The following is a 19007-nucleotide window of genomic DNA, read 5'->3' as shown; positions in this document are numbered from 1 at the left end:
GGGAGCATCAAAATTGCTGTGAACAAACCTATTTGTTACAAAAGAATTTGTGGCTTCGTTTATCTTGCAGTAGTAAAGTATATATACATGGCTTGGTGGGGGGGGGAAGGCAAGATAGGGAAATTTCTGAGAGGTAGGTGTTCATTTGTTTAACTAATTCACGTGAGGAGCTAGCTTGTTTTAGACATTGTCCTTGATGCTGGGAAAGAAGAGGGAACAGGTAGGCTGCCTCTGGGGGGGCATGCATTTAAGAGGGAGAGACAAACAATAAACAGAGAACCCAGCAAGAAGAAAGATATCAGACAAGGATAAGACAACACATGTGGAGTGATGTTATAGAATTAAATAAATAAATAATAAATAAATAAAATAGAATGATGCGGGAGAGGGAGACTGGGTGGGCACCATAGACTGGTGCCCAAGGAGGGTCCAAGGCAGAAATGTGCAGCCACGCCAATATCGAGGTGAGAGCAGCTGGAAGAACGGCCTAAGGAGAGAACAAACTTGGCAATTAAGGCATTGAAAAGATGAGGGAGCTGAAGGGTAGTGAGGGGGGCACAGTGGTAAGAGGCGACATGGTAGGAGATGAAGGGAGGACGGAGGTTCTGTAGGGTAGGGCTCATCAGCCAAGGCACAGTTTAGGCTGACTACCAGTCCCATGGAGAGCCGTTGCAAGGCTTCAGCAGGAGGAAGATGAATCCGGTTGCTGAATTGCAGCAGGGAGACCAGTTTGGAGGCAGCGTCAGGAGACGGAGATTGAGAGAGAGAAAGTGAGAATGTGTCAACCAAGTGTTCAGGAAATAAACTCTATTTCTTAATTAGATTTTATTTATTTATTTGAAAGAGAGAGAGAGAGAGAGAACCATCAGGGGGAGGGGCAGAGGGAGAGAGAGAAGCAGACTCTCCTGCTGAGCAGGGAGCCCGACATGAGTCTCAATCCCACGACCCAGGGATCATGATCTGAGCCGGAGGCAGATGCTTAAACAACTGAGCCACCCCGGCACCCCAATAAACTCTATTTTTAACTGGAAACCTTTTATAAGTTACTATGCATATGAACAAGAATATAAAGATACCTTATGAAATTTCATGAAAGAATGTCTTTTCTAGCATACATACAAAGTTCATCCAGATAAGACCAAGTTCACAGCCGTCACTGATACTCCTGTGCTGCTGCAAGCCCAGCTCAACACGAAACAGCTTAGCGATGTGAGTACCTTGATTTGTGCAAATGTGGACGACCTAGGATGCTATGTTTATTTAAAATACAGGCATTTTCATGCTCAGTCTTCATGGGCTCATCTATCTACCCAACAATGTCATTTTTTAAGATTTGTTCATTGAAATGCAAAGGAAGCTGTTAGATCGAATTGCAGCCTCAGGGAAAATAGTGCTAGGCAATGATAAAAATAAATAATATTTCTTCAATAAGTCACCAATTTTTAGTGGAGAATTTGCCCATTAGGGTCTGTTACATACCCAAAATAATGCATACTAAAACTTTATGGCACCTTAAAGACAATAAGTAGCTTTGTGTAGGTAACAAGGGAAGTATTTCCATTCTTTAGTTTGCCAATGAAGACTTTATGAAAAAGGCAGAGAGTGCAGAAACAAGAAAGACATCAGGCAGTGAGAAGAAAACTAATACAGGATGGCGATAGAGAATTCAAACAGACTGAAGTGAGAGACAATGAGTGGGTGGACCTTTCAAGTTGAGTGGTCAAGGAAGTTCTAAAGCAGAACAAGCCAGCCACGCGAAGATCAGGGAAGAGCAGCATTGGTTCTAGAACATTCACATTCATGCCGGTCACCCAGATTCTGAGCTCCTCAGTGACGCTGATGCTACTGTTGGTCGACCACGCTTTGAGTAGCAGGGTGCTAACGTAGCTAAGAGTAGCACAGCCTTCTCAGGAAGGAAAATACATTCTATCTTACTCAAAAACGTGCTTTACTATCACATTGGGCTCATTTGCAATTAGTAAAGAAGGAAATGGCATCAGTATAACCCAGGAATCCCTATCAGTTCATTATGCAACTTTCCTAACTTATTAACAACTTATGCCTCAAGAAAGAACAGCCAAACCCTAACATCACTAATGCACCTGAACTTGGCAAGCAGCAGAGGAATAGGGTGCTGTATGCAGTGTCTGGTCACCACACACTCTTCTTGTTGGTCGTGATAGGCCACGGCTCTGGTTTGGAGGTGCTTAGTACACAACACTCAATCTTGTGCTTTTGCCTTTTGCTCCAGAATTCAACAGCCTCATTTTCTCTTTATACTCCCTTCCTTCCACCTACGGTACCTTTTAAAAAATTTAAATTAAAGTGCTATGTTTTACATTTTTATTAAGCTGAATGTATGTATCTTTTTAACTGTGTTAGCATTTTATTTAGCATTGTAACTATTTTTGGTTTTTCTCTGATCATAGAATTTAATAGATTTTGAGTGTTCCTGTCCTGAAAGGACAGCCTAAAAGTTTAGATCCAACTACGAGTTTCCCCACACGTACACTGTGATAGCATTTACAAAATGACATCTCGAGTTGGATTACACTGTGATCTCGAAGGTGGGAGTGAGGGTCAAAGCCCTGTACTGGACTTCGGACAGATGGCCTCTTTGAGACATGTTTCTAAAACGGATAGAAATAACTTAGCCACTTATATACTTATGAGAAGACTCTGACAACAAACTGGCTCTCTTCTATTGTTTTCTAGCTGAATTACAAAGCAAAACATGAAAGTGAAAAGTTCAAGTGCAATGTACCAGCAGATGCTCCACAGTTTATCCAACACAAAGTCAATGCCTATAACTTAAGTGATGTAAGTATCAAAGCCACAGAAATCTATCATTATGTGCCCATGTGACAAGGAAATGTTATGGGTATTTAAAAAGACCCCATTAGGAGTTATGCAACTAACCAGCTATGACGACTGTTTCCAGAGTATCAGTGGAGCTTTTAAGGCCTAAATGTTGGGAAGGCTCTTACTTAGCCATCCTATTTCATTTTCCACAGTCTCTTTTACCATCAGAAGTCCTCAGCTAATCTCTAGAGTTTTGCAACATCTCTTCTATAAATGTCATATTTCACCTTCTTCAAGTGGTTCTCTTTTTACACTGCCCTTTATACATCAGTGTGGCAGAATCTTTTGAAAGCTCCCCGGATATTAAAAAGGTGTTTAGTATTATATGGTGGTAGGTGGGAAGCTGGATGACAGATAAATGAATAATTATACTACCATTTGGTAAACTTACTTTTTGTAGGTGAAGTAAGTCTACATATACAAATTTTCAGTCTGTTTCTTATTTTACTGGATGAAGCCGTGTTGGCTGTTGTTCTTACAATTCTTCTGGTGAAATTTCTGTCCAGAATATCTACAAGCATGACTGGGAGAAGAGCAAAGCAAAGAAATTCGACATTAAAGTGGATGCCATTCCCCTGCTGGCAGCCAAGGCCAACAGCAAGATCGTCAGCGACGTGAGTGTGGCCTGGCCGTCCGGGAGGGGGGCCCGCAGTGACGGTTCTGGGTGGGTGGGAACCAGCACATGTGATGTCTTTACAGGTGATGTACAAGAAAGACTATGAGAAAAATAAAGGGAAAATGATTGGAGCCCTGAGCATTAATGATGATCCCAAGATGCTGCACTCTTTGAAGACGGCCAAAAACCAGAGTGATGTGAGTGTCTTTGTAAATCTGTCTCGTTTTCAAGATGGTATCCCTGCCAACATGCCCAGGGGTGGTAGCAAGTAAAAGGATTCCATATCCATGGGCTCTGTCCTGTTCACAACAAACTGCTGGGGATAAACTTCGGTGTTTGAGGAGAGAAATAACTGATTTATAATTGATGTCCATTTCACTTTAAAAAATGTATGTTTTAATATTTAATATAATATGGATTTTAATTCTCAAAACTTTTTGAAAACATCACTAGATATTTTCATATTTTCTTCTGATTGAAAAATAACCTTTAAAATGATGGTTTTAAAACTGTCTTTATATTGGAGGAGAATCAAGAGTCACAGATAAAAATCTTATTGTTAATTGTCATTGTTCTTTATTGACTTTAGCAGTTAGTACCAGCATAGGTTCAAGGAAAACACTGCACTGATTAGAGGCCCCTCTGAGAATCTGATAAAAGACTTGGATTACTCATCTAGAAAAATGAACTTTCTCTTCATACCTTTTGTCTGAATTGCAGAGAATTTATAGAATCCTAAGGCTTATCTATGGGCCAACTCTCATCTTTCAGTTAAAATTCTTACTGCAGGGGAGAAAACACCAATTGCAAATTGCAGCATATACTGTGTTTAAAGACTGTTTAGAGAATTCCTTAAGAGTGGAAAGACTGTTCAACATAGCTTGCAAATATTTTTTTCATAATTAAATAGAAGAATGTTTGTACTTTAAATCATGTGTTCATATAATTATCTATATATATTTCTTTAATTCATTTTGCATGTGCTATGTAGTTATATGGCAGTTTAAAACATCCTGTATTCAGTAATTTTCTCTGGTAGCTTCACACTGAATTATGTCAGTATACAGTGCTCACATGTATCATATTTTTCACTAGTTCCTTATCCCTTCTCAGTTCCAAAGGTTATAACTGTCTATTGACAGCACATGTATCTTTATCTTTTGTTCTTTATCCCGTCACAGTACCATTAGAACACTAAGCACATAGTAGTGTTTGGTAAATACTTGTTAATTGATTGATATTGGCAACCAAAAAAACTAGTCAATGATGGATCATTTTCACATACTATCCAGGCTAAATGCTAAGCTGCAGATATGGAACTTGCATAGCTTTTAAAGAGAATCTTTTAAGGCCATTTGGACCTTTGACTACATTTTATATATGTAGTTGCATGTGTGAACTGAAAAGGACAAGAGCAAAAGAATCAAAACAATTTGGTCGAAAACACTTCCACACATCAATGTTGTTGCAACATTGCTTTTTCAGTATATTTATTTATTTATTTAAGATTTATTTTAGAGAAGGAAGAGAGAGAAAGCTTGAATGGGAGGGGCAGAGGGAGAGGGAAATAGAATCTCAAGCAGACTCCACACTGAGCGTGGGCCTGATCCCACAACCCCGAGATCATGACCTGCGCCCAAACCAAGAGTTGGACACTCAACCGACTATACCACCCAGGTGCTCCTATAAGTTTCTTTCTTTCCTTCTCTCCTTTTGTTAAATGTTATTTACTTATTTGAGAGAGAGAGCAAGAGTGTGAGCAAGAGAACACCAGTAGGGAGAGCTGCAGAGGAAGAGGGAGAAGTAGGCCCCCTGCTGAGCAGGGAGCCCTATGCAAGTCTCCATACCAGGACCCTGGGATCATGACCTGAGCTGAAGACAGACTCTTAACCGACTGAACCACCCAGGATCCCCCAAGTTATTTCTAATAAAGACAAACTGTATTTTTTCAGTATTCTAGCACTGTCAGAAAGTTTCCATATTTTATTTTCATAAACCAGAGTCTAGATTTTACAATTAAGTGATAAGTTTATTCAGTGAACGTGACTGCCCACAAAAGTATTTAGAAGGAAAGTCACATTCCCTAAGCTAAACAATGAGGTCGTTTTCAAAAGGAATTGCTACAGAAGATTTATAAGGCACATGGATACTTGCTACCTTGGGTCAGTCCTTAATGCTTCTGTGATTATGTGGGGATATAACAAGTTTAGAATCTTCCTACAGGCACTGAGTCAGAATTTTTCTTTTCTGTTAAGGTAATTGGTGAGTGGACATGATGAAGCTGGGACTTTGACCTAATTAGCACCCTGTCTAACATTCCAGAAAGCCAGCCAATGAAAGTGCTTTCTGAGGCTCAGTCAAGACATTTGGTTTATGAGAACACTGTAATAAGTGCCAAGGTTACTTTCATGGCTCAGTTTCACAAACTTTTCTCCTTTGAGGTCTTATTACTGCTGCAATCTGAAACTTCTTTTAAATCGTTACCAAAATTAAACTTGGTATGAAAAAAACTTTTGGGATTCTCAGTGGGGCTTATCTACTGTCAAAAGTAGAATAGCCAGGTTGGAAAAAAAAAATCAGTAACCATTTAAAGATGACATTAGAAAAGCCAAGTAGTCAAGACGACAGCTTTATTCACAAAGTAGTCATTTTATAAAATCTGAAGTACGAAATAACCGGCATATAATTTTTACCATTAAAATTTTTTTATTGGAAAACAGATCAAGGATTAGATGACTTCAGTAAAAGTAATGCTTGTTAATGGTCCTTGCAAAACCCTGTGTTAAAATAAAATACCTGTCAGGCACAGAAGCTGTGGCCTATTCCTGATGTCTGACAGTTGCTCTTTTATCTAGAAAGAGATTTGTTCAGATATGTCCACATTTGACCTTTTGGAGGGAAAGGGTTCAATAATGTGTAACATATGAACAAATTTAAGGAAGAAATAATTACTCAGCTATCGGAACGTGCTTCTGTAACTTGTGTTTGTTGTTTGTGAGAGACTTCTGTGACTGGAAATCCATTGAGGGTTTGTGGTAATAAATGGAAATTTCCTATTCACAGCGTGAATATCGTAAAGACTATGAAAAGTCAAAGACTATCTACACAGCCCCTCTTGATATGCTCCAAGTCACTCAAGCTAAGAAATCTCAGGAAATTGCTAGCGATGTGGACTATAAGCACATCTTGCACAATTACAGCTACCCTCCCGATAGCATCAACGTGGATCTCGCCAAGAAGGCTTATGCGCTGCAGAGTGATGTGAGTAATCGGATTTTCTCTATTCCCTCTTTCTAAGGCGGAAACGGAACTAATCTTTTTTTTTTTTTTTTTAAGATTTTATTTATTTGACAGAGAGAAATCACAGAGAGGCAGGCAGAGAGAGAGGAAGGCAGAGAGAGAGGAAGGGAAGCAGGCTCTCCGCTGAGCAGAGAGCCGGAAACGGAACTAATCTTTAAGTGAAGTGAGGTTTTGACCATCCTCCGTGTTGGCATTGTCTTCTGTATGGAGAAAGTATGTAATGGGAAATGACACTTGTGGCTGGAGGAGCGTGTGCCCTTTAGAGTTAGACCTAGATCTAGCATGAATTCATCACTCTGTCCCTTTGGGAAAGCTATCAACCTTGCTGAGTCTCAAGTCGTCCTTGTGAAATTGGAATAAAGTAAAAGAATTGTTTTGAGAATTTAAATGCATGCAAAATACTTAGCTTAGTGTCAGGTCCCAGTGAATTCTCAGTAGACATTCACTGTTATTATCTTCGTTATTATCACAATGATAGCTTTCTTGTCTGAAAATAAAATATCTTCTATCATTTACAGCATCAATTTTCATAATCGCTGAGGTTTTTTTCCTGCAGATGAAAACTTGTTTAGGCAAATTAATTTGAGCTACACAATTGAACATTTCATCCTAACAACTCTATTTTTTTAACGTTGTGACCACGTAATATACGCATAACATAAAACTTGCTGTCTTTATCCTTTTTAAGTGTAGTTCAGCAGCAGTTAGTAATATTCACGTGGTTGTGCACCCAGTTCCCAAAGCCTTTTCATCTTAGAAAACTGAAGCTGTAGCAGATCAACAACTCTGTGTTTTTCCCCTCCTTCCAGCTCTTGGCAGACACCCTTCTATTTCCTGTTTCTATGAGCTAGGCTTCTCTACAGACTGCATATATGTAGAGTCGTTCAGTCTTTGTCTTTTTATTACTGGCTTATTTCACTTAAAGAAATGTCCTCAAATTTCATGCATATTGTAGCATGTGTCAGAATTTCCTTCTTTTTTTAAATTATTTTTTTAAAGATATTTATTTATTTGACAGACAGAGATCATAGGTAGGCAGAGAGGCAGGCAGGCAGAGAGAGAGGGGGAAGCAGGCTCCCCGCTGAGCAGAGAGCCCGACATGGGGCTCGATCCCAGGATCCTGGGATCATGACCTGAGCCGAAGGCAGAGGCTTTAACCCACTGAGCCACCCAGGTGCCCCAGAATTTCCTTCCTTCTTGAGGCCGAATAATACTCCATTGTATGTGCATATCACATTTTGCTCATTCCTTCATCTGTCAGCGGACATTTGGGTTGCTTCTATCTCTTGGCTATTGTGAGTAATGCTTCTATGGATGTAGGTGACCAATATCCCTTTGAGATCCTGCTCTCAATTGTTTTGAGTATATACTCAGAAGTGGGGTTGCTAGATCACATGGTAATTCTATTTTTAATTTTTTGAGGAACCATCCTCCTCTTTCTATAGCACCTCTACAATTTTAAATTCCCATCACTAACAATCCTATTTTATGCATTATTATTTATTTCCTCAATTTTGCTCTGTTTCTTTCTCCCAAGTAGATTGTAAACTTCTCAAAGGCAAGAACCAAATAATTTCTTGATTTTTCATTCCAATGAAAAGACTCACACTAAAGAACAATGATTTGAATTTTATATCTAGAATATAAGTTTTAGGTACCATCCATAGCCAGACAGTAAGAGTAGCCCGTTATTTTATTTATTTATTTATTTTTTTAGAGAGCGAGAGTGGGGGGGTGTGGGTGGGGGGGACCAGAGGGAGAGGGAGAGAGAAGATCCCAGCGCAAAGCCTGATTCAGGGCTCAATCCCACAACCATGAGATCGTGACCTGAGCTGAGACCAAGAGTCGGACACTTAACCAACTGAGTCACCCAGGCACCCCGAGAGTAGCCTATTATTTTAATGGCATCAAGTATGTCTCCAAAATAGGAAAAATTCCAAATGATAATGGCTTCCCATAGCAAATTATATGAGTGCAACCATTTTAAAGTGGATTGTTAGCCAGTGTAGAAATACTCCTAAGCTAACCGTTACACATGAAGGGCAATGTGTGCAAACACATAGTGCAAAATTTACTCTCAAGTCTTATCAGAAAATGAGCAAAATTATCCATCTTCAGTGTGGCCATCAGTCCTAATTTGACCAAAGAAACATAATATTTGGATTTCCAGGGAGCAGACATCTCACATTTGATTACCTAAATATAACTATTTTATTTATTCTTGGAAGTATAGCTTTGAGTATTGCATTTATCCAGCTTGGAATTAGAGTTCCACATACTTCCCTTCAGTTAGAAATAAGGATGAAATGAATAAGGGCTGTTTAAATCTCTCACCAAGGAAATACTTAAAATAACCTTCATATGGGGCACTTCCTGCGTGGCTCAGTCCGTTCCACGTCCCACTCTTGGTTTTGGCTCAGGTCATGATCTCAGGGTCTGAGAGAGAGCCCCACCCTGGGCTCCACGCTTAGCCTAGGGTCTTCTTGGGATTCTTTTTCTGCCTCTCTCTCTGTCCCTCACCCCCACTCTCAGCTTGCATTCTGTCTGTCTCAAATAACTAAGTAGTATCTTTAAAAAATAAATAACCTTAAAGTATGAAGTAAGGAACCTGGTCAGGAATCTTAACATCATTTTGGGTAAATTGTTAATGATTTTGTGAATAAGGATGATGCTGAGCAGAGAACTGTAACCTTTCTCTTGGTGTTTTAGGTCGAGTACAAAGCTGACTACAACAGCTGGATGAAAGGTTGTGGCTGGGTACCTTTTGGGTCCTTAGAGATGGAAAAGGTGAAGAGAGCTTCAGACATCCTGAATGAGGTAAAGCCACCCCGTGTGCCACAGAGAGAGTTGGAATGTGAAGTGTTAAAGCCCCAAACCATAGAAGTATCTCCTTTTACTGCTTCATTCTCTAGCAGTTGTGGCTGAGAAAAAAGCACTTAAAGGCATGAATTATCCAGGTAGATAAGCTTTACGTCAGCAAAATCATTGATGTTAACCATTCATGAAAAAGATATTTTAAACAACTTTTCCAAGATTTAATTTGCATACCACAAATTTCACATATTTTAAGTGTACACCTTGACAAGTTTTAATACATTCATATAGTTGTATAGTCATCACCATAATTGAATTTTAAAATGCTGCTAGTATATCGAAGTTTTCTTGAAAAATTCCTGCTCCCACCTCCAATGCCGGGCAACCAGAGATCTGCTTTCTGTATCTATAGTTGTACTTTTCTAGAACTTTCTTTTGCATCAGACTTCCATCACTTAGCACCATGTTTCTGAGGCTCATCTATATATCTGCCTGTGTCTGCAATTCATTCCTCAATATTGCTGAGATTAGTGTTCCTTTGTAGCTGTATTGCATTTCGGTTGTCCAGTTGGTGAACATGTAGATTCTTTACACTTTCTGGCATTTATAAATAATGCATATAATGAACATTATAGAAATTTTCCTTAAAGTATTTTACCCTGTGTCCTATTCTGGATGACTTTGAAGTAGTCTATAAGTTATTATTGAGTCTGAGGAAAAGGAGCGATAACTTTGCACTCTTTAGGCAGCCAGGTTCTGTCCCTTCTTCAACAGTGGAACATTCCCACTGCTGTCAGGTGAAGCCATCATCAAGGAAATCAGCCTCTATAAAGAAGGGACAGAGGTGCTGAGTGAGGGTTGTCTTCACACTCAAGTTTCTGTTGTTCTGTGCTTTTCCTTGCTTTTGGTGAGAAACATTTTATCCCAGAGGTTTTTCATGAAAGTTCCTCTGGGTTGGTGGTTTTCAGAAGTCTGAAGCTGAGTGATGCTTCTTCATACACAGAGTGGGATGTATAACATGCACAAAGGAAGAAGACTGGGAGAGTAGATGGAGAAGGATCTAGAAATGTAGCTAGAAGTTACCAGCTTCCTATTGGAACACCTTCCATCGTCCTCTCTCCTGTAGCTCCTCAGCACTTTAGTGATGACCTGTGTACTGACCACACAGAGGCTACAGAACAAGAGTCCTCCCTTTCTTATGGGAACCCCTAGCTGTTGCCCTAATTCCTCAGTCCCTCATCCCTCAACCAGAGAGCCTCTTTATTTCAGTTCAAGCAACAGCCACCTGAGAGCCTGTTAGTGTCATGCAAAAGACACTCCAAATAACCTCGCATGCTTTTCTGGTAATCCTTTAGTAAACTTTGTGTTGTTTCTGGGTTCTGTTTAGCAGAGAGTACCCTCTTTCATTTCACAAGCAAGAAATTTTCTGGTTCCTGCAAGTTGTATTGTTCTATGCTGCCCCAGACCATCCAAAATTAAGCCAATTTTTTAAACACCAGCTTTTGTATTGTATTCATCTTTTTCCCCAAGCCAACCAAGAACTGAGTATTTTTATATTTTAAAATCCAGAAAAATCCTTGTCCCTCCAAAATAAATTTCAAGGATTTTTATGTATTAGCCTTCATGAAAGTAATATTCTTTTTTCTCTTATTTTAATTCACCAAACAGAAAAAATACCGCCAACATCCAGACACTCTCAAGTTTACCTCGATTGAAGACGCCCCGATCATAGTGCAGTCGAAAATCAACCAGGCCCAGAGAAGTGACGTAAGTATTCACTCTATCTGTCTTTTAATACATGTTAACTCATACCAATACGTCTGTATTCTAAACATGCTGATTACCTGCAGTTCTCACGCAGTCTGAAGAGACCCAGTTACGTGAGCAACTGTGTACCTCTTCCAGCAGCTCGTTAGTAAACACACCTCATTCCAGTCTTTTGAGTATTACGTATGCTGTGCTGACTGTCCTTTCAACCATTTAATGTCACTTCCCAAGGAGGAGGTCAACGGCTTCTCCTGATGACAAGAAACACTACAAGCCCATTTCTAGGAAAGACCAGGAAAATGAATACACGCACCACACCTTACAGAGGAGTTACACTGTAAGAGCTAAGACATGAATCACATAGAGTAAAAACCACCGTAGGTCTTGTCACCCACAGAAGATTGGCGTATCCCACCCGATCAGCCTTCTCTGTGCTCAGGAAAGTGTCTGCAGGTTAACATCTTCATCAGGTCATCTCCCTGGGCTAACTTCTGTGAGGTGCTCTTACTGGGGTTCAGAGCTTCCTAGCACAGACTGAGGGACCTTGGCCAAAGCTGAACTGACACGAGGTTAGGACCCTGAGCATTGCATATGAGACCTTGAAGGCCTACAGATCTTTGCAGGTGAAATTGGGAATGACCCAGAGAACGTCTTTCATGAAAAGCACCACTGTGCCATGTGATCTGTTCCGAGATTATTTTCTTGTGTCCTTAAACCCTTTCCCTTACTTGTTGGTTCATGCATTTCTTTTCATCTTTCAGGTTGCCTACAAAGCCAAAGGAGAAGAAATTCTTCACAAATACAGCCTGCCAGCGGACCTGCCCCAGTTCATCCAGGCTAAAGTTAATGCCTACAATATCAGTGAGGTGTGCCCATGAGCTCGGCTACTGATTGTGTGTGAAGCCTTTTCCAAATGGGCCTCGGTTACATTCAGATGACTTTTTTCTTTCAGAATATGTACAAAACAGACTTGAAAGATTTGAGCAAGAAGGGATATGACCTGAGATCAGATGCGATTCCCATCAGAGCTGCCAAAGCTGCCAGGCAGGCGGCAAGTGACGTAAGTCCTTCCGATGGTTGCCGGTGTGTAACTAGAACATGTGGGCAGGGGTAGACCTGTTGTCCAGAAGTCATCACATCTGCTGTCCCCAGCTGGAAGTGAGTCCTGCTGAAAACTATTTAGAAAGGAAAATTCCCTAACCAGATCTGAATTTTCCTGGGGGTAAGGATTTGTGGAACCTTTACTGACCTCATTCTATTGAGGTGCCCGAAATTAAAGGTCTTCTCCGTATTTCGGCACAAATTCACATTATTCCCTTTGTAGAAATAAACAAGTCACTCACTATTTAAGTCTTAATAGACTCCTGCTAGTAAGATTTTGACTCCAAACTTGCTTAATTTATATGAATTCCTTCTCCCCCCCCCTTTTTTTTTTACTTCATTGCTTCCAGAGATGGATGAAATGGCCCTAAGGTTCATAGCAGTTGTTAGGTTCCATGAAAGTTAGAAATTTTGTTTGTTTTTGTTTCTTTTCCTTATCTTACTTTAAACCAGCTGCAGACTAGTTACTTTCCTCTTTGAGATTCAAATCAAATTGATTCAAGCCCCCACCTGTTGACCTCAAGGAAGCGGGGTACCCTGCCCCCTGCTTGTTGCAGATATTCTAAGGTTTATTGTCTTTCCATCACCTCCAGCTCCTGGTTTGCCCACTGTGATTTTGCTCTAGCTCGCCTGAACTTTCCTGCCCTGGACCCCTTGTTTTTCTGGTCTGCATGATCCAGAGATGGAACACAGCCCTGTCTTTTGGTTCCCTTAAGTCCCAAACATAACTTCATTGATTGTTTGAACTGAAGTTAACATTGCACTGATGTAAATAAATTACAGCCCTACCATGCAAAATTCCTTACCCATTCTCTTTCTCTGTGGATGCTGTCCTCCAGCTCCTCCCCACCCCTACACTCACAAACCTTCCTTCACATCTCTGCTTCTCAGTTTCCCATGCTTCTTCCCAGATCTCCCCAAGCACGATCAGTTCTTTTCACTTTGTTATACAGAACCAATTCGTGTTTACATACAATTGGCTCTGGGTCTCCCTTCGAATATCCAAAGACTCATTAGCATTCTACTACCACTCACCTAAGCAGCTCTTTGGGATCTCCTATAGCAGCACAGTATAATTGGCAAAGATTGTAGAATGTTTATTTTTTCATTTGTCTCTACAAGGAACTTAACTTTACCTTGTCACAGACGTGAATTATGGCCATGCTTCCACCCCAACCTCTCTCAGGTGGCCAAAGCCGTGACAGTCAATCAGATGGGCTCTCTGTAACATTTTAATTTTACCAGGCTGCATTTCAGACTGTATACAAATGAATATCTAATTGTTTGGTTATTGAAGTAATTTCTGGGAAGCTCAATGCTTTAGGTCACAGCCTCATTGTTTAGTAAAATCTTCATAACTACATTTTAAAATCTGCCCACTTTTGTTTCCCATAGGTTCAGTACAAAAAAGATTATGAAAAAGCCAAAGGGAGAATGGTTGGCTTCCAGAGTCTCCAAGATGATCCTAAACTGATTCACTCTATGAATGTGGCTAAGCTACAATCAGACCGGGAGTATAAAAAAGACTATGAGAAGACAAAAACAAAATACAACACACCCCATGATATGTTCAATGTTGTGGCAGCCAAGAAAGCACAGGATGTTGCCAGCAACGTCAACTATAAGCATCAGCTCCATCATTACACCTATCTGCCTGATGCCATGGACCTGGAGTTGTCTAAAAATATGATGCACATACAGAGCGATGTAAGTGACACTTACTCCCCAAGACAATCCCTACTCCAGAGTCAGACTGCTGGAGGCCCTTACTCCTCTTTTGTCCCTTTGCTGTAGAACGCCTATAAGGAAGACTACAATACCTGGATGAAAGGCATAGGCTGGATACCTATTGGCAGTCTGGAGGTAGAAAAAGTTAAGAAAGCGGGTGATGCCCTGAATGAAAAGAAGTACAGGCAACACCCAGACACCCTCAAATTTACCAGCATCGTGGACTCCCCAGTGATGGTCCAAGCAAAACAGAACACAAAGCAAGTTAGTGATGTAAGTACAAGAGAGGGGGCGCAGAATGGAGGGAGGCTTTAACAAAATAAATAGCAGCTCAAAATTTTTATTCTTCTGAGCCATTAATTTTCCTTTTACTTTATTTAATTGAAAATAATAATTATTTTTAGTTATATATATTTATATTTATTTGTCATTTTAGTAATAAAATAAATACAATTATTTTTAGTTTGGGGGCCCCTTAGTGGCTCAGTTGGTTAAGTGTCTGACTCTTGATCTCATCTCAAGTCTTAATCTCAGAGTCGTGAGTTCAAGCCCTATATTGGATTCCATGCTGGATGTGGAGCTTACTTCAAAACAAAACAAAGCAAAACAAAACACAGACTACAACAATTATTTTCAGTTTGTACAATACCATTTTCTTTTTCTTTTATCTTGCTATTTATTTTCCTTTTTAAAACGTCTTCCTTTTTAGCTGCCTTTGAAATGCTCTGTTGTTGGAATAAACTTGTGGCGATTATCCACTCATACTACACATGTGCGTGCACATGCAAAATTTAGACTTAAGTTCCAGACACTTTATTTTTTTTAAAGATTTTATTTATTTATTTGACAGACAGAGATCATAAGTAGGCAGAGAGGCAGGCGGGTGTTGGGGGGTGGAAGGGAAGCAGGCTCCCTTCTGAGCAGAGAGCCTGCTGCAGGACTCCATCCCAGCACTCTGAGATCATGACCTGAGCCAAGGGCAGAGGCTTTAACCCACTGAGCCACCCAGGCACCCCAAATTCCAGACACTTTAAAGTAGCAAATTCATCACACTCAATTCTATATTAAGTTACTTATATTTGCTTTTCATATATAAAATACTAATACTGGGAAATAATTCACATGAATATGTGGTTTTGCTTCTCAAAACTCATCATACACCAATATTATAGTGGCTTTTAAAAATTTAAGTCTTGGAGATTAGTATGTTTTTTGCCTGCCTGTCCATGAACGATGTATATGACCTGGCTAAAGTCAGATGAAAGGAAAGTTCAGTGTATAGAAGAATTAAAGGGACATCGAAAGCATTCATTTATTAATTTGTTGAATGAATGTTTTTGAGCACTTTCCCTGTGCCTGGCATTATATCATATTCTGATGGTATAAAGATGATGTAGACAGGGATTAGTGAGTTGTAGGATACAACAAGGTTATAAGAGTAAGAGACAAAGTCATGGATAGAACCAGAACATTGCCATACCAAGAGGTGAATGCTAAGGAGAGGAATGCGCCAAGTTCAAGCCAAGAAGGTAACCACATACCAGGGCTTCCCAGGCAAATAGGCAAGGGTACATTCTTGGTGTGAAAAAAAAAATCATGACTGACAAGAGGTAATGAATGGAAAGACAATGAAAGGCTTGGGATTGTTACCTGATGATTGAGGGTCTTGTGTGCCCACTTGTACTTTGGACCTTGTGGGCTAGGTAATGGGAGGTATTGAAGATTTTGATCCATGGAGTTGCATTAGCGGGTCTGTGTTCTAAAAGACAGCTCTGACAAGGAGTACTGAGACTGCATTGGTGAGGGAAGAGATTGGAGCTAAGAAGATAGATGAAAAGCTGCTTCAGAAATCCAGCAGAAGCCTCATTTGGAGTTCAACTGAGTCAGTAGCCAAGGCAAAGGAGATGTGTAGAAGGTAGACTGGATGAGATTCTGTGAATGCTTAGCTATGGTTTCTAAAGGCAGTGAGGAAGTAAAGATAGCTCTTCTTTCTTGCCTAGAAGAAATTTTTTTATTATTGGAGGATTCAAATGGGTATCAGCCTCCTTAGACTTTGTGATACATACATAGCAGTTTATGTGTGATATCCCACATAAATGTGCCTGAGGGCTTCCATGATCAATGATAGTCAAGACATTGGAAAGCTACTTGTGATTCCAGTTGTATTGTTGACTTTAGAAATTAAGCAATTTCTTTCTTTTCTATTATCAAGAGGAGGATATAATACAAGTTCTATATCATGCACCTAGATGTCTTTCTGACATCTGTAAAAGGATAAAATAGGTCAATATGAAATGGTAAACCTTTTAAGTACACTAGGCTTACATATAAGGGTCTTCACATTATGAGGAGATTATTATATGGTTTTACTGTTATAACTGGAAATTTTTTAGCAGAAGTGAAAGACTCATTCTAAATGCCATTTTCTGGGGGCGCCTGGGTGGTTCAGTGGGTTAAAGCCTCTGCCTTCGGCTCAGGTCATGATCCCAGGGTCCTGGGATCGAGCCACAATCCGGCTCTCTGCTCAGCAGGAAGCCTGCTTCCTCCTCTCTCTCTGCCTGCCTCTCTGTGTACTTGTGATCTCTCTCTGTCAAATAAATAAAATCTTTTTTAAAAATGCCATTTTCTGGGAATCAAAAACCAAAAAACAAGACTTTAAGAACTGTTGATTCTACTAGCAAAGACTGGATTTTGCTGACTTTGGTGAATTCTGTTTATTCAAGTTAGGGCTGCACATTTGAACTTATTTTCCATTCATCTCTAGCAGTCAAAGGTCTCTGTCTTCTATTTTTCTCTCTGTTTTAATGCAGAGTTTTTAAGTCTTTCTAAAGATAACAAAATCTTGAGTTCTTTAAAAACAGGAAAATACCTCTGGTGGTTTTTTAAAAAAAAACATTTTATTTATTTGACAGAGAGAGTGAGCAAGAGCACTTGAGCATAAGAAGGAGGAGCAGCAGAAGGAGAGGGAGAAGTAGGCTGCCCCGCTGAACAGGGAGCCCAATGTACGGCTCGGCTCAGTCCCAGGACCCTGGGATCATGACCTGAGCCAAAGGCAGACATTTGACTTTCTGAGACACCCTGGCACTCCTACTTTGATGATTCTTCTTTTTTTTTTTAATTTAATTTTTATTTATTTATTTGAAAGATGGAGATCACAAGTAGGCAGAGAGGCAGGCAGAGAGAGAAGGGGAAGCAGGCTCCCCACTGAGCAGAGAGCCCGTGGTGGGGCTCGATCCCAGGATCCTGGGATCATGACTTGAGCTGGAGGCAGAGGCTTAACCCACTGAGCCACCCAAGCGTCCCTGCTTTGATGATTCTTTTTTTTTTTTTAAAGATTTTATTTATTTGATATATATAGAGAGATCACAAGTAGACAGAGAGGCAGGCAGAGAGAGAGGGGGGAAGCAGGCTCCCTGCTGAGCAGAGAGACCGATGTGGGGCTGGATCCCAGGACCCTGAGATCATGACCTGAGCCGAAGGCAGAGGCTTAACCCCCTGAGCCACCCAGGCGCCCCGCTTTGATGATTCTTAACAATAGAAATAGTGGGGGATGGGACACCTGGGTGGCTCAGTGGGTTAAAGCCTCTGCTTTCAGCTCAGGTCATGATCCCAGGGTCCTGGGAGAGAGCCCTACATTGGGCTCTCTGCAGAGCAGAGAGCCTGCTTCCTCCTCTCTCTCCCTGCCTGCCTCTCTTGCCTATTTGTAGTCTCTGTCTGTCAAATAAATAATAAAATCTTTTAAAAAAATCAAAGAAAAAATAAAAGAAATAGTGGGGGAGTAGTGTGCTAGGGAATAACTCCTTTAAATGTGCAATTAAAACATTTTCCTTTTTTGTACTATCGGTAATGCATTTTAATTTTGTGATTCTGTGTTGTAGATCTTATACAAAGCTAAAGGGGAAGATGTGAAGCATAAATACACTATGAGTCCTGATCTTCCTCAGTTTCTCCAGGCCAAGTGCAATGCTTACAACATAAGTGATGTGAGTAGGGGTTCTGACGGGGTGTGAAGTCCAGACACGATGGCACAGCAGTAGAATTTCAGAACAGGCTAGGGCCTTGATACTTATTTAGGTCAGTTCCCCACACACCTCGTGTGAAGCCTATCCCATGATGAGGGCCTTCTGCCTCTTAAGTCAGCCTTTTCAAGGGTGGGACAATTCAAAAATATGTAACATTTTCTCTTATGAGGAGCCCAACATCTATTCCTCTGAAACTTTGATTTAGTTTTCCTAGTTTTGCAAGTAGAGGAAGATGATCCTCCAGCGAGATAGGAATTAATGAAATCCTTTCATTACAACAAACCTGACATTTCTGAAGCTTGCTACCAGGTCTTCCCTTGACCTTCCTTTCAGAAGAGTGGACAACTTCATTTTCTCTAGTTGGTCCCCACACATCATGGTTTCCAGAACCTTTATTCCTCTCCTCTAGATCCACTCCAGGTTCGCTTTGGGTGAATAATTGGTGCAGTGTCCTATAATTTCATGCTACACAAAGTGTGACATTTGCTAATGGGACTTCCTAAAGCAGAAGGGACGGTAGGAGATTTCTTTAGCTTGTATCTGGAAAAGAACAAAACAATCCCCGCAATTTAAGAATCACTTTAGCTGATTAATACACAGTATGCTGACATCCTTTTTCTTTTTACATCGCAGGTCTGTTATAAACGGGACTGGCATGATTTAATAGCCAAGGGCAACAATGTGCTGGGGGATGCGATTCCCATCGCTGCGGCCAAAGCATCCAGAAACATCGCCAGTGACGTGAGTACAAATTTTAGGTGAAATGTTGGGTGATTGCTTGCTTTAAAAGTAATCAA

General features: G+C 40.4%; 1 protein-coding gene across 1 annotated transcript in view; it reads left to right on the top strand.

The window, feature by feature from the left end:
• Positions 1-19007, top strand: part of NEB (nebulin) — a 215371-nt gene that overhangs the window by 33000 nt on the left and 163364 nt on the right. Inside the window, exons 22-34 of the mRNA XM_046019740.1 lie at positions 1111-1209; positions 2716-2820; positions 3369-3476; positions 3562-3675; positions 6542-6739; positions 9488-9595; positions 11261-11359; positions 12121-12225; positions 12312-12419; positions 13856-14167; positions 14255-14461; positions 18067-18171; positions 18844-18951. Coding sequence (XP_045875696.1) covers positions 1111-1209; positions 2716-2820; positions 3369-3476; positions 3562-3675; positions 6542-6739; positions 9488-9595; positions 11261-11359; positions 12121-12225; positions 12312-12419; positions 13856-14167; positions 14255-14461; positions 18067-18171; positions 18844-18951 — 1776 coding nt within the window. The remainder of the gene's footprint in view (positions 1-1110; positions 1210-2715; positions 2821-3368; positions 3477-3561; positions 3676-6541; positions 6740-9487; positions 9596-11260; positions 11360-12120; positions 12226-12311; positions 12420-13855; positions 14168-14254; positions 14462-18066; positions 18172-18843; positions 18952-19007) is intronic.

The sequence above is a fragment of the Meles meles genome, chromosome 9, assembly GCF_922984935.1.
Source record: "Meles meles chromosome 9, mMelMel3.1 paternal haplotype, whole genome shotgun sequence".
Lineage (NCBI taxonomy): Eukaryota > Metazoa > Chordata > Mammalia > Carnivora > Mustelidae > Meles > Meles meles.
Note: the sequence above shows the minus strand (reverse complement) of the source record. Positions and strands in the feature narration are given on the sequence as shown.